General features: G+C 65.9%; 1 protein-coding gene across 1 annotated transcript; it reads right to left on the bottom strand.

Annotated features, from left to right (window-relative positions):
* Positions 1 to 9,890: 9,890 nt before the first annotated feature.
* On the bottom strand, positions 9,891 to 10,880 carry LOC134399365 (myristoylated alanine-rich C-kinase substrate-like). Its single transcript, XM_063127388.1, has one exon. It carries the CDS (start codon positions 10,878 to 10,880, stop codon positions 9,891 to 9,893), a length of 990 nt encoding a protein of 329 aa, XP_062983458.1.
* Between the last annotated feature and the right edge of the window lie 4,812 nt (positions 10,881 to 15,692).

Raw genomic sequence — 15,692 nt, 5'->3', positions numbered from 1 at the left:
TCGGCGCCCCCTCCTTTGCGCATTCTGCTGCCGCGGCGGCGCCCTGACCGCCATCGCGGCCACCCGCAGCCCCTTCCCCCTTCCCTCTCTCATTCCCACTCTGGATTGAAGCCGCTCCCGGCTCCCGCTCCCGTCCCCCATCGCTCCCCTCGGCATCCCCCTCCTCCGCTCCACTGTCCCCCTTTGGCTGCGACTTCCTCCTTTTGCGGGGCTGTCGCCTGCGCGCCCGCTGCTCGCGACCCTCCCCGTCGCCCTCCTCCTCTTCCACCAGGGGCGGGCTGGTCAAATCGACCGGCGCGGGCCGCCTCTTCAACATTTCAGCCGGCGCCGGCTCTGACCGCTGCACTTTTTGTCTCTGAGGGAGCGGGAGCTCCAGCGGCCGATCCTTCAGCCCTGCGCTAGGTGCTAGCCCCATACTGGTTTCCGGCCCCCCTTTTTCCTGTGCCGCTACCTCTGTCGCCCGCTCTGCCTCTGCTCCTACCTCAGCTTGCACCGCGGCAACCTCTGGCGACTCTGTCCATGTCGTCTTTGCGGTGGGTGCCTCCTCATCGCCCCGCTCGCTTAAGAGCGCGAATGCGTTTCTCACCTCCACTGTGACTTTCCTCGCGTGCTTCCCCTCCCCTGCCAACCATTCCATGCTATCCTCGGCCCTCCCCTCCCCTCCCCCACCCCCTTTTTCCGCCGTCCCCGGGCCCTGGCCTCTCCCTCCTTTCCGCCCTGTCCTATGGACCACCTGCCACCCGGTCACGTCCCCTTCCTCCCCTCTTCCTGAGCCCCCGTGCCTCGGTCTTGCCGGGCCATCGCCATCGTGCTGGCGCTCGCGATCCTCCCTGCCGCCCCGCTCCCCGGTTCCATCGCCGCCTGCGCCATGCCACCCCTGCTGCCGCTGTTGTTCCTGCTCCCGACTGTGGCGGCGGTACCACGCTTGCGCCTCGGCGCGCTCCTTGCCTATCTGGGCGGCCCGATGCGCCTTGGCGAGCCGCTCCTCATCGTTCATGTTATACTGGGCCATAGGGCACCAGTAATAGGTGTGACCCAGCTCTTCACACAGGTTGCACCGGATGGCCTGCTGGCAAGCGGCGGTCGGGTGACCGCGGACCCCGCAGCACGAGCATAGCGGGGTCACGCAGCTGCGACGCCGGTGTCCGTAGGACCCGCACTGAAAGCAGGCCGGCGGCTGGCCACTATAGCGCGTGATCCCCCGCTCTGCCCCCAAATAGAAATATTTGGGCAGACGGCCGTCCGACGCCAAATGGGCGCCGCTTTCCGGGCCCGTCGATGGCCCTCCCCCGCCTCGTGACTCAGGCCTCTGTGGGAGACATCCTTGAACGCCACCACACACCGGTATTCGCCGGTCCAGAACCCATGTCGATCGCGCTTCTTTTCCGGCCCCATGAGGATGTTGGCGTACCTCGACAACCACAAGGCCACGTCTCCCTCCGGGATCGCTGAAGTACGAAAGGCGATGGTGAGCACCTTGGTGTCCCCCCGGAAGAGCGGCAAAATATCGAATCCCTCCAGGAGCTCGGGCTGCAGGCGCCGCAACGCCCGGCACTCGGCCCAAAACCGCCTGTAGGCCCCCTCGGAGGCCAGGCACACGTCCGTCTCTTGGGACCCGGGCAGCTGAATGAGCGCCACGACCTCGTCCGGTCTCAGCCCCAGCGTCCGCACGAGGAGTTCAGAGGCCAAATAGTCCCGCGTGTCCCGGCCCTCGTCGTTCCCCCCGCAGGTACCGGAAACGAATGACGTAACGGCGCCAGGGATCCTCAGACACCCCATCTGGGAAATCTTCCAGCACCCGGCCCAGGAGACCCTCCTCCTCCTCCCGCTCCTGTTCGTCCGCCCCCTGCCGCTGCCGCCATCCTGCCGCTCCATTCCCAGCCGCCTCACCCAACCCTTTCCCTCCCGCGTCCCTTCCGGCTACGCTCACATACGAGCGCCCCAGCGTCATGGCCGCCTGCGATTTTACGGACTCCCCCACTCCTCCCCTCCCACCGCCAGCCATCCTCCCGGCCTCTCGGCCCTCCCCAGCGATGACGGCGGAAGCCTCCCCCCCACAGCCCTGTCTCTCCCGTTGGCCCCCCTTACGGCTGTCAAGCGGTGCACATTCTCCCGTTTGCCAGTCCATGAGACCGCCTTCCTCCTTTTCCTTCTGCATCGCCCCTCCCCCACTCTTGCGAAGGCGCTTAGCCCCCCCGCAACTCCCTCCAAAGGCCCAGCTCCCCCCTTCTTCGAAACAGTCCGCTCCCCTCGCTCCTCCTCCCGCCTCTTACCTGTGGCTTTCCCTCCTCCCTTGCCATCCTCCCGGTCCCCCTCCCTCTCGCTCCCCTTCCCCCCCGGAGCGGAGGGACTTCTGAACCCATCCGCCTTCCGCTCCCCTCTTCTGCCACTGCCACCACTCCCCTCCCCACCGCTATTATCGCCGCCCTGGGGCGCTCCTGCCCTCGTCCCCGTCGGTGATCCCCCCTCTTTCCCAGGCTCACCTCCCGCCCCGGTGGCACCCAGGGAGCTCTTTCATGAACCGTCCTGCCCCTTTTGCTGGCCCTGGCCCGGGTCGCTTTTCCCTTCGCCTTTGCCAGGCCGCTGCTCGTGCCGCTGCTGTTTCCGAATACGGAGCCGCTGCCGCAGCAGCCCAATCACTTTCTGCAGCCACTCCCGAAAAGCCTCTTGCGGCACAAAAGAGGTGAGGTCGTCCACACGAGCCACGAAGAGCACAGGCGCCACAGTCGGCGCGACCTCCCACGTCCGGTGGATGTCCTGCAGGCAGCGGATCAGGCTGGCCTCCTCCAGCCACTCCGGGATCACTGCCATGCCGCCCCCCCTGGGCTTCCTGGCCACGAGGATGCGTGCAAGGGCGCCCAATGCCATGGAGCGCATAAAAGCCAGCTGGTTCTCGCTCATGCCGCGGTGGCACAGCCCCGCCAACGTGTCCTGTAGCGGCCCATACGTTTGGTCAAAGAACCCCCAAATCTTTTGCTGACCATACTTGGTGAGGTTGCGCGTGGGCACCGTCGGCAGCGGGATGCGCGCCACCACGTAGCCCCACAAACGCAGCAAGTCCATCCTGTCGAAGGCGGTCGAGGGCATCACGATCTCCTGCACCCGGTCCAGAGGCGTGGCCAACACCTCCGCCCACCGCCCTCCCGTGAGCCGCCCCCACTGCCACCTCCCTCCGACGAGGAGGCTCCCTCCCCCGCCACCATCCTCTTAGCCCCCTCCTCGGTCTCCGAGGCCCCTCCACCCAGCCCCCGTCGCTCCACGTCGCCATCACCACCGTCGTCGTCCTCCATCCCCTATCCGAAGTCGGTGAGGAAATGTTCCCGTAGAAACACGGCGTCGATTCGGCCCCCCAGCAACTCCTCTCCCGGGTCGCCGCCGTTCTTTCCGGTTGCGTCCTCACCCCCACCATCGACATCTTCCTCGCTGCCCCCCGCCGCCACCCGCCGCTGGCACCACCACGTTCCCCCTCCATCTCGCTGTCGCAGGAGGCCTCTGCCGCCACGGTTTTTCCGGGCGCTGACACCTCCATGTCGTCTTCCCCCTCTGCACTTTCCCCCGCCGCCGTCCTCCTCCCCGACACCCCTCGGGGCAGTACAGAGGAGGGTTTCGCCACCGCTTTGCGCCGGCCGACCACTCTCCGTCCCGGAGCCACCCTGCCGGCCGCACGCGTATTTGCGGGCTGGACGTCCTTTAGCGGGGAGCGGTCTCGTCTGTCCCGTCGCAGGTCCTCATCATCACTGTTGCTGTCGTCGCAGTCGTCGTTGTCGCTGAAGTCATCGCGGTACAAAAAATACTTCTGCAAGCCCGTGTGCTGCACGGGTTCCGAACGCCCCTCCAGTTGCTGCCGCTGGCCCGCTCCCTGCCCCCCCTGAGTGGCCGCAGAATCAGGCCCCTGGGAGATCTGTTCCATCCCAGCCGAAGCCCAGGTGGCCGGCTCCGCTGATAACGCTTGCTGCTGCAGCTGAGGCTGCCACACGCCCTGACTCGCGAGGAGTCCCACCCGCCAGGCTCCCTCGCCTACGGGGGGCCGCCCTCCAGCCCCCCCTTCCGACGGGAGCAGGGGCCCTCCTTCCTCAACGTCTTGAAGCACCCTCGCCGCAGTTTCGACAGCCAGCGCGGCCGCAGCAGCCAGAGAAAGGGCTTCATCCGCACAGCCCTGCTTCTGCAAACACTCAGTAACTTCAGGCTTTAAACCTTCATTCTGCATTGTCTGCTGTTTGCAGCCTTTGAGGGGCTCCCCAGGCAAGCCCAGTCCCCCTCCACTGGAGGACTGTCCTGCCCCCCCCTCCTGCCGTCCGGGGGTTCCCCCAGCCTGTTCTTCCAACTCCAAGGGGGTACTCTTCGGGCTTACCAGCTCAGCTGCAATCGTCTCCCTAGGCTCCAAGCCAGTCCACAGGCCTGATTCTTTTGCCTCCATGAAGTGCCTCCCGGGGGGCCTCCTTTCTGCTCCATTTGCCGGGGAGCCCCCAGCCCCCGGGGGTCCGGAGTAGCACCCCCTGATGCCCGAGGGCTTCCCCTAGCATTCCCCCCCCGGGGGGGCTCGCCTCTCTATTCAGGATGCCTCTGGAAAGCGTTTGTTTGAAATGAACTCAGGAGCTCCAAAGACACACACCCTTCTCCTTCGAATGGTAGGGTGAGGGTGAGGGTGAGGGTGAGGGTGAGGGTGAGGGTGAGGGTGAGGGGTGAGGGTGAGGGTGAGGGTTTGGGGTGAGGGTGAGGGTTTGGGGTTAGGGTGAGGGTGAGGGTGAGGGTGAGGGTGAGGGTGAGGGTCAGGGTGAGGGTGAGGGTCAGGGTCAGGGTCAGGGTCAGGGTCAGGGTCAGGGTCAGGGTCAGGGTCGGGTCGGGTCGGGTCGGGTCGGGTCGGGTCGGGTCGGGTTAGGGGTTAGGGTTAGGGGTTAGGGTTAGGGTTAGGGTTAGGGTTAGGGTTAGGGTTAGGGTTAGGTTTGAGAAATTTTTTTAGGTTTGAGAAATTTTTATTGGTGCAAGCACCTCTTTCACCTGGCAATGAAAATACAAACCCGACCGCGAAAACGCGTCACAAACACAAACGGCCCCAACCCTCCCCTCTGGGAGTTCCCCAAACTAATACAAGAATTGGCTAACTTGCCTATACACTAATACATACTTAGTGCCTACGCTTAGTTAAAACTAGGTGATGGGCGTATGCAGGTGTCCTCCCTTCCACGGCCATCGTCGTCTCCACTGCTGCGTGGGCAGGCGCACTCTGTCACGCTGATATTGTTCATCGAGCTGCCTGCAAACGATGCCGGCCGAGCGTGCCGCATCACAGTCTGCGCCATGCTTCAATTCCCATCTCCTCTGAAATGCCAGGGCCAGCAGGACATACAAATTGAGGAGCCGGACCATGGGCCAGGGCACCACCCAGTAATCATCCTCAGATTGGGCCCGTGTAGCCCCCCTTGCACCTGCTCCCTTTGCACCTGCTCCCTCCACCCGTTGGCTAGACAGTCCCGGCCCCCTGTCTTCTAGCCCTTTGCTACCCTCCGCTCTTCCCCCTTCCGCTTGCTGGTCGAGCCCCCCGCTCCCCGAGTCCCCCCCCCACTGCTTGAGGTGGCCCTGGTGCTCCTCCAGCCCCCCCGTGCGCCCTGCCATTCCTCCCATCGTGCTGCCCCCGATTTTCCCGTGTTTCTCCCTGTGATGCCCCCCGCTTTCCCCTCTTTTCCCCCTCCCCCAGCGGCTTTGGCGGCTTTGGCGGTGGTTCTGGCGGCGGCGGCGGCAGCATCCTCCTCCTCCCCTCTTCCTCCCCCTCCGGTTCTGGCCTCGGCACTGCCCCCTGCCTTCCCCGCTCCTTCTTCTTCCTTGGCCCGCGCAAACCTCCCGGCGGCTCCTGCCCTGATACAATACTCTCCCAAGGCTGCGCGAGCAGATCGGGCCAATCCAGCTGCTTAGCAACTGCTTGCCACAAGAGACGGGCCGCAACGCACGTGTGCACCGCGTGCTCGACCGTCTCCTGCTCTGTGGCCTGCCCAAAGCCCACGTTTTCCTGCTGGCAACGTATGCGCACGCAGGCCTGGCCACCCTCGCCCTTGTCGCGAAGCCACGGCTTACACCCCTGGACATTGAGCACCAGGTGGAAGGCCCGCCAGTGCGTCTCCCACAAGCGGTAGGGCACCCGGCGGTCCTGGAAAGTCTCAATGGGGAAGCTCAGCTCCCTCAGGTACCGCGGACGACCCTGCCTTGCACGCTCTTTCTCGGCATGCGGCCTCCAGAGGCGTGCCTGCAACATCTCCCAGCACAGGCGGCGCTTTAGCTGGACGATGTCCGCCTTGTCCCCGTCCCCTGTTTTTTGCACCTTTGGCGGCGTCAGCGTCGGCCGCAGGGCCGTCGCCGGCACCTTCCACTCCCGCACAGCCCCGTAGATGTCAGCGAGGTAGTCCGGCCCCCTCACCTTGTCAGCGGCCGTGACGGCGACATTCCCCCCTCGACCCTCCTCCTCCCACCAGCGCTGGGCCCAACGCATCCCCCGCCATCCCCTGTGGAAGCCCTCCATCCAGAAGGGCCTCAGGACCTGCTCGTCTTCCTGCCCTCCGTCCTGCTGCTGCTGCCCTCCCCTCCCCCTTTGCCACAGCCGCTCGCTCTGCTCCCGCCTCGCCCACCTGCCGAAATTGTGCGCCAGAAAGGCCGCCAGCAGCGTCGCAGCCACAGCCGGGAAGGCCAGCCCGCCGTGTGACACGGGCCGGTAGGCGACGGCTCGGGCCAACGGGAAGGTCTTGGCCCCCCACAAGAACTGGAAGAGGGTGCCCTCCATGTCGCGCACGAGCCTCTCCGGCGCGGGATAGATGGCGGCCAACTGGCCCGCCTGCGGCATGAGGTACGTACGCACGTACACCGCCCGCTGGTAGAGGCTCAGCCCCCCACGCCAGTGCCTCCAGCGCGTCACCTTATCGCGCACCCTGTCAGCCCAGTCCCACCAGTTCTTTTGATAGCCGTCACGGCGCACGGAAAAGTAGACGCCGAGCAACTTGAGCCCTGCCTCAGGCGCCCCGCCCTCCTCCTCCTCCTCATCCCCCTCCTCCTCCTCTCCCTCCTCCTCCACCCCTCTCCTTTTCCGTTTCCCGCCACCCCTTTTGCGTATTAGGCTGCTCTCCCTTCCCATCGGCGCCCTCATCCTCCGTAGTCGCTGAGCCAGCGGCTCCGTCCGGAGCGTAGCCTCGTTGTCACCCCGGAGGCGGAGGTCGAATGTTACGACGCAGCTCTTGTCGGGGTTGATGCGTGCGCCCGACGCCGCCTCGAACACATCGAGCTGGTGTCGCACCCATGCCAGCTCGCCCTCATCGCGCACCAGCAGCACGACGTCATCGGCGTGCGCCACCAGCTTCAGCGCCTGGTGCTGAGCACATACGCTCGCTGCCCCGCTACACCCCGTCTCCCCCATGCCGTCGTCGCCAAAATGGGCGCCCTCGAGGCCGCGCTCCAAACGACTGAGCAGCGTGTCCAAGTAGAGGACGTAGAGGAGCGGACTCATGGGGCAGCCCTGTCGCACCCCCGAACGCACCGGGGTCTTGCCCGTGCCGCGGCGCCCGTCGCCCAGCTGCGCCACCACTCCCGCGTTTCGATAGAGGAGGCGCACGTACCTCACAAACTGAGGCGGCACCCCCTTTCGATTTAACACCTCCCACAGGAAGGCGTGGTGCACATTATCGAAGGCCTTCCGCTGGTCCAGGAGCAACAGCATGCCCCCTTGGCCTCCGTGCCATCCCGTTCCCTGGCCGCCTTCGCCACCGCCTTGCCACCCCCTTCTCTGCTGGAGCCTCTGAAAAACCTCCCGCAGCGCGCACAAAGAGTCCAACATGCGCCGGCCCGGCACCGCGCTCGTCTGCGTGCGCACCACCAGGCGTCCGGCCACGCGCGCCAGCCGCGCGTTCAGCACCTTCGCCAGCACACGGTAGTCCACGTTCGTCATGACTATGGGCCGCCAGTTCTGGGGCAACGTGCGGTCGCCCGTGGGCTTGGGCAGGAAGATGAGCGTGCCCTCGCCGAACGCTTCGCTCGTGCGGTCGCGGGCCAGGCACTCGCTGAAGACGCTCGCCAGCGGCGCGGCCAGCCAGCGGCGGAAGCGCTTGTAAAACGCCCAGCCGAGCCCGTCGGGCCCCGGCGCCGAGCGACTCTTCCCGCTCGCGATGGCTTCCGCAACCTCCGCCTCAGTGACGGGCCCCTGCAGGCTGCGTGCGTCTTCGGTGCTGAGCCGCCGAGGGACGGCGACCCCATCCAAGAAGGCCCTGCTGCAGCTCGCACCGATGCCCGCCTTCTCCGCGAAGAGCTCCTCGTAATAGCGCTCCATGATGCGCAGCATGTCCTCGGGCCGCCCGCTCACCGGGTCGTCCTCCGAGCGCCGCAAGCCCCGCATCGTTGCAGATGCACCGCTCCCTTCCCTCGCCCTAGCCCACTCGTCCCGGGCCACCACAGGCCCCGCGGTGCGATAGGTTTTCTCCGCCCGGCGTGCCCGCCCACGCTGCCGCTGATGGCACGCGATCGTCTCCCGAGCCTGCTGCAGCACCATGGGATCACACGGCAGACCGCGCGCCACTCGGGCGTGGCACTGCACAAAGCGGTCCACGGCCTGGTGGTAGCGGCGCGTGTCACGGTCGTACGCCGCCCGCTCCTGCCTCCGGCAACGCCGCCGTACCTCCCGCTTCACCCGCTCCCACCACGCCAGGGCGCCGCTCCCTTCCCGATCCACCTCGTACAGCCCCGCCCGCCGGAGCGTCAGCAGGCACGCCAGCGTCGTCTCGATGAGGCTCCGGCACGCGTCCTTCTCCATAGCCTCCGGCCGCAGGCGCCACAACCGCGGCGGTCCCCGCGGCGTCACCTCCCCCACACCCAGCGTGACCCGTAACATGCCGTGGTCCGACCACGGGGTGATCACCACCGTGCAGCGGTCCGTCCGGACGCACGGCGGCGCCCGCAGGCGGTCGAGGCGACTCGCAAACCGCGCGTGATAATAGGTAAACGGGACTTGCTTCAAAGGGGCCCCCTCCTCCCCACCCTCCCCCTCGGATGTCGGTGCGTTAAGCCCCCCTTTTTGGTACTTGCGATAAACGCCCTCGTACGCCCTCCGACACGACACCGGGAAGAACTCGAGGCCGTCCTCTGGGCCTCCCTCTTCGCCCACCTGCCTTTCGAGCGCCACATCCCGCAAGCCCAGCCCTTTGGCCAAAAACCCCTCCAGTTCACGCTCGTCCGGCAGCAGGGGCGGCGGCTTTTGCGGGGCCTGACTTGGCCTCCCCCCCTCCTTTCCCGGGAGTCCCTCCGGGAGCCCCACGTAAGCACTGCGGTCAGCCATCCGCGAGCGGTTGTTAAAGTCGCCCAAGACCACCAGGCACCGCCTGTTCCCTGTGCCCAGCCCCCCCTTGCCCGTCGTTCCAGTTGCCGTCGTAGCCCGTGGACACACCTCCCGCAAGCGGTCCCAGAACAGCCGCCGCTGTGCGGCCGCCACCGGAGCGTACAGGCCACACAGCCGGAAGGCCCGCGCCTCCTCTCGGCCTTCCGCCCAGCCTTTTAAGGTCACATCGACCACCAGGAGCCGTCCCGGCACGGCCTCCACCACCGCGTCGACGACCAAGTCGTCCCGCGAGCGGAAGAGCACCGCCACCCCCGCTCCGGCGTCCTCCGGGTCGTAAGACCAGATCGAAGGCCCCGCCCGCCATAGCCGCTGAGCCTGACTGCGCTCCCGCTCGTTTACGAAGTGCGTCTCCTGGAGAAACACCACATCCGCCGCCAAGCGGCCCAAGGCCGGCACGATCTCCTCCATCCGCCGCCGAGTCCGCAAGCCGCGCACGTTCCAAGTAATCAGCCGCAAGGTCAGCGCGGCTCGCGTGGCCCCCCCCGGGCCCTGCTCGTTTGCGCCAGCCATGAGGGGTTCCCGAAAATTAGGGCACAGCACCCTCCCCCTCCCTCCCATCACCATTCAACTTTTCTGCCCCCGTCGGTGTTTGCGGAGATGGGTCGTGCCCCCCCCTTTCCCCCAACGGTGCAGTCTCACTCGAGAGCAACTGTGGAGCACCCCCAGGTGGCGGTGGTGGCTCTGGCAGGGGAGCCTCCCCCTCCTCCAGCCGCGGCGAGGCTTGGTATGGTACGAGGGGACAGAGAACTCCTTCCCCCTTCCCCTCCCCGCCCTCAGCTGGCTCCTCGCCACCCTCCCCCCTCCCCTGGTTCTCCTCCTCAGCTTCCTCGTTCCGGTTTAGCTCCGTCAACGGCACATTCCCTTCCGGCTCCGTCACTGTCGGCGCCCCCTCCTTTGCGCATTCTGCTGCCGCGGCGGCGCCCTGACCGCCATCGCGGCCACCCGCAGCCCCTTCCCCCTTCCCTCTCTCATTCCCACTCTGGATTGAAGCCGCTCCCGGCTCCCGCTCCCGTCCCCCATCGCTCCCCTCGGCATCCCCCTCCTCCGCTCCACTGTCCCCCTTTGGCTGCGACTTCCTCCTTTTGCGGGGCTGTCGCCTGCGCGCCCGCTGCTCGCGACCCTCCCCGTCGCCCTCCCCCTCTTCCACCAGGGGCGGGCTGGTCGAATCGACCGGCGCGGGCCGCCTCTTCAACATTTCAGCCGGCGCCGGCTCTGACCGCTGCACTTTTTGTCTCTGAGGGAGCGGGAGCTCCAGCGGCCGATCCTTCAGCCCTGCGCTAGGTGCTAGCCCCATACTGGTTTCCGGCCCCCCTTTTTCCTGTGCCGCTACCTCTGTCGCCCGCTCTGCCTCTGCTCCTACCTCAGCTTGCACCGCGGCAACCTCTGGCGACTCTGTCCATGTCGTCTTTGCGGTGGGTGCCTCCTCATCGCCCCGCTCGCTTAAGAGCGCGAATGCGTTTCTCACCTCCACTGTGACTTTCCTCGCGCGCTTCCCCTCCCCTGCCAACCATTCCATGCTATCCTCGGCCCTCCCCTCCCCTCCCCCACCCCCTTTTTCCGCCGTCCCCGGGCCCTGGCCGCTCCCTCCTTTCCGCCCTGTCCTATGGACCACCTGCCACCCCGGTCACGTCCCCTTCCTCCCCTCTTCCTGAGCCCCCGTGCCTCGGTCTTGCCGGGCCATCGCCATCGTGCTGGCGCTCGCGATCCTCCCTGCCGCCCCGCTCCCCGGTTCCATCGCCGCCTGCGCCACGCCACCCCTGCTGCCGCTGTTGTTCCTGCTCCCGACTGTGGCGGCGGTACCACGCTTGCGCCTCGGCGCGCTCCTTGCCTATCCGGGCGGCCCGATGCGCCTTGGCGAGCCGCTCCTCATTGTTCATGTTATACTGGGCCATAGGGCACCAGTAATAGGTGTGACCCAGCTCTTCACACAGGTTGCACCGGATGGCCTGCTGGCAAGCGGCGGTCGGGTGACCGCGGACCCCGCAGCACGAGCATAGCGGGGTCACGCAGCTGCGACGCCAGTGTCCGTAGGACCCGCACTGAAAGCAGGCCGGCGGCTGGCCACTATAGCGCGTGATCCCCCGCTCCGCCCCCAAATAAAAATATTTGGGCAGACGGCCGTCCGACGCCGAATGGGCGCCGCTTTCCGGGCCCGTCGACGGCCCTCCCCCCGCCTCGTGACTCAGGCCTCTGTGGGAGACATCCTTGAACGCCACCACACACCGGTATTCGCCGGTCCAGAACCCATGTCGATCGCGCTTCTTTTCCGGCCCCATGAGGATGTTGGCGTACCTCGACAACCACAAGGCCACGTCTCCCTCCGGGATCGCCGAAGTACGAAAGGCGATGGTGAGCACCTTGGTGTCCCCCCGGAAGAGCGGCAAAATATCGAATCCCTCCAGGAGCTCGGGCTGCAGGCGCCGCAACGCCCGGCACTCGGCCCAAAACCGCCTGTAGGCCCCCTCGGAGGCCAGGCACACGTCCGTCTCTTGGGACCCGGGCAGCTGAATGAGCGCCACGACCTCGTCCGGTCTCAGCCCCAGCGTCCGCACGAGGAGTTCAGAGGCCAAATAGTCCCGCGTGTCCCGGCCCTCGTCGTTCCCCCGCAGGTACCGGAAACGAATGACGTAACGGCGCCAGGGATCCTCGGACACCCCATCCGGGAAATCTTCCAGCACCCGGCCCAGGAGACCCTCCTCCTCCTCCCGCTCCTGTTCGTCCGCCCCCTGCCGCTGCCGCCATCCTGCCGCTCCATTCCCAGCCGCCTCACCCAACCCTTTCCCCCCCGCGTCCCTTCCGGCTACGCTCGCATACGAGCGCCCCGTCGTCATGGCCGCCTGCGATTTTAAGGCCCCCCCCACTCCTCCCCTCCCACCCCCAGCCATCCTCCCGGCCTCTTGGCCCTCCCCAGTGATGGCGGCGGAAGCATCCCCCCCACAGCCCTGTCTCTCCCGTTGGCCCCCCTTACGGCTGTCAAGCGGTGCGCATTCTCCCGTTTGCCAGTCCATGAGACCGCCTTCCTCCTTTTCCTTCTGCATCGCCCCTCCCCCACTCTTGCGAAGGCGCTTAGCCCCCCCGCAACTCCCTCCAAAGGCCCAGCTCCCCCCTTCTTCGAAACAGTCCGCTCCCCTCGCTCCTCCTCCCGCCTCTTACCTGTGGCTTTCCCTCCTCCCTTGCCATCCTCCCGGTCCCCCTCCCTCCCGCTCCCCTTCCCCCCCGGAGCGGAGGGACTTCTGAACCCATCCGCCTTCCGCTCCCCTCTTCTGCCACTGCCACCGCTCCCCTCCCCACCGCTATTATCGCCGCCCTGGGGCGCTCCTGCCCTCCTCCCTGTCGGTGATCCCCCCTCTTTCCCAGGCTCACCTCCCGCCCCCGCCCCGGTGGCACCCAGGGAGCTCTTTCGTGAACCATCCTGCCCCTTTTGCTGGCCCTGGCCCGGGTCGCTTTTCACTTCGCCTTTGCCGGGCCGCTGCTCGTGCCGCTGCTGTTTCCGAATACGGAGCCGCTGCCGCAGCAGCCCGATCACTTTCTGCAGCCACTCCCGAAAAGCCTCTTGCGGCACAAAAGAGGTGAGGTCGTCCACACGAGCCACGAAGAGCACAGGCGCCGCGGTCGGCGCGACCTCCCACGTCCGGTGGATGTCCTGCAGGCAGCGGATCAGGCTGGCCTCCTCCAGCCACTCCGGGATCACTGCCACGCCGCCCCCCCTTGGCTTCCTGGCCACGAGGATGCGTGCAAGGGCCCCCAACGCCATGGAGCACATAAAAGCCAGCTGGTTCTCGCTCATGCCGCGGTGGCACAGCCCCGCCAACGTGTCCCGTAGCGGCCCATACGTTTGGTCAAAGAACCCCCAAATCTTTTGCTGACCATACTTGGTGAGGTTGCGCGTGGGCACCGTCGGCAGCGGGATGCGCGCCACCACGTAGCCCCACAAACGCAGCAAGTCCATCCTGTCGAAGGCGGTCGAGGGCATCACGATCTCCTGCACCCGGTCCAGAGGCGTGGCCAACACCTCCGCCCACCGGGCCAGGATGCGCCGCTCCCGTGAGCCGCCCCCACTGCCACCTCCCTCCGACGAGGAGGCTCCCTCCCCCGCCACCATCCTCTTAGCCCCTTCCTCGGTCTCCGAGGCCCCTCCACCCAGCCCCCGTCGCTCCCCGCCGCCATCACCACCGTCGTAATCCTCCATCGCCGATCCGAAGTCGGTGAGGAAATGTTCCCGTAGAAACACGGCGTCGATTCGGCCCCCCAGCAACTCCTCTCCCGGGTCGCCGCCGTTCTTTCCGGTTGCGTCCTCACCCCCACCATCGACATCTTCCTCGCTGCCCCTGCCGCCACCGCCGCTGGCACCGCCACGTTCCCCCTCCATCTCGCTGTCGCAGGAGGCCTCCGCCGCCACGGTTTTTCCGGGCGCCGACACCTCCATGTCGTCTTCCCCCTCTGCACTTTCCCCCGCCGCCGTCCTCCTCCCCGACACCCCTCGGGGCGGTACAGAGGAGGGTTTCGCCACCGCTTTGCGCCGGCCGACCGCTCTCCGTCCCGGAGCCACCCTGCCGGCCGCACGCGTATTTGCGGGCTGGACGTCCTTTAGCGGGGAGCGGTCTCGTCTGTCCCGTCGCAGGTCCTCATCATCACTGTCGCTGTCGTCGCAGTCGTCGTCGTCGTCGTCGCTGAAGTCATCGCGGTACAAAAAATACTTCTGCAAGCCCGTGTGCTGCACGGGTTGCGAACGCCCCTCCAGTTGCTGCCGCTGGCCCGCTCCCTGCCCCCCCTGAGTGGCCGCAGAATCAGGCCCCTGGGAGACCCGTTCCATCCCAGCCGAAGCCCAGGTGGCCGGCTCCGCTGATAACGCTTGCTGCTGCAGCTGAGGCTGCCACACGCCCTGACTCGCGAGGAGTCCCACCGGCCAGGCTCCCTCGCCTACGGGGGGCCGCCCTCCAGCCCCCCTTCCGACGGGAGCAGGGGCCCTCCTTCCTCAACGTCTTGAAGCACCCTCGCCGCAGTTTCAACAGCCAGCGCGGCCGCAGCAGCCAGAGAAAGGGCTTCATCCGCACGGCCCTGCTTCTGCAAACACTCAGTAACTTCAGGCTTTAAACCTTCATTCTGCATTGTCTGCTGTTTGCAGCCTTTGAGGGGCTCCCCAGGCAAGCCCAGTCCCCCTCCACTGGAGGACTGTCCTGCCTCCCCCTCCTGCCGTCCGGAGGTTCCCCCAGCCTGTTCTTCCAACTCCAAGGGGGTGCTCTTCGGGCTTACCAGCTCAGCTGCACTCGTCTCCCTAGGCTCCAAGCCAGTCCGCAGGCCTGATTGTTTTGCCTCCATGAAGTGCCTCCCGGGGGGGCCTCATTTCTGCTCCATTTGCCGGGGAACCCCCAGCCCCCGGGGGTCCGGAGTAGCACCCCCCGATGCCCGAGGGCTTCCCCTAGCATTCCCCCCCTGGGGGGGCTCGCCTCTCTATTCAGGATGCCCCTGGAAAGCGTTTGTTTGAAACGAACTCAGGAGCTCCAAAGACACACACCCTTCTCCTTCGAATGGTAAGGTTAGGGTTAGGGTTAGGGTTAGGGTTAGGGTTAGGGTTAGGGTTAGGGTTAAGGGTTTAGGGTTAGGGTTAAAGGGTTAGGGTTAAAGGGTTAGGGTTAAAGGGTTAGGGTTAAAGGGTTAGGGTTAGGGTTAGGGTTAGGGTTAGGGTTAGGGTTAGGGTTAGGGTTAGGGTTAGGGTTAGGGTTGGGGTTGGGGTTGGGGTTGGGGTTGGGGTTGGGGTTGGGGTTGGGGTTGGGGTTGGGGTTGGGGTTGGGGTAGGGTTAGGGTTAGGGTTAGGGTTAGGGTTGGGGTTGGGGTTGGGGTTGGGGTTGGGGTTGGGGTTGGGGTTGGGGTTGGGGTTGGGGTTGGGGTTGGGGTTGGGGTTGGGGTTGGGGTTGGGGTTGGGGTTGGGGTTGGGGTTGGGGTTGGGGTTAGGGTTAGGGTTAGGGTTAGGGTTAGGGTTAGGGTTAGGGTTAGGGTTAGGGTTAGGGTTAGGGTTAGGGTTAGGGTTAGGGTTAGGGTTAGGGTTAGGGTTAGGGTTAGGGTTAGGGTTAGGGTTAGGGTTAGGGTTAGGGTTAGGGTTAGGGTTAGGGTTAGGGTTAGGGTTAGGGTTAGGGTTAGGGTTAGGGTTAGGGTTAGGGTTAGGGTTAGGGTTAGGGTTAGGGTTAGGGTTAGGGTTAGGGTTAGGGTTAGGGTTAGGGTTAGGGTTAGGGTTAGGGTTAGGGTTAGGGTTAGGGTTAGGGTTAGGGTTAGGGTTAGGGTTAGGGTTAGGGTTAGGGTTAGGGTTAGGGTTAGGGTTAGGGTTAGGGTT

Source organism: Elgaria multicarinata, chromosome 5 (assembly GCF_023053635.1).
Source record: "Elgaria multicarinata webbii isolate HBS135686 ecotype San Diego chromosome 5, rElgMul1.1.pri, whole genome shotgun sequence".
In the NCBI taxonomy this organism is placed as follows: domain Eukaryota; kingdom Metazoa; phylum Chordata; class Lepidosauria; order Squamata; family Anguidae; genus Elgaria; species Elgaria multicarinata.
This window is presented reverse-complemented; position numbering and strand designations above follow the sequence as displayed.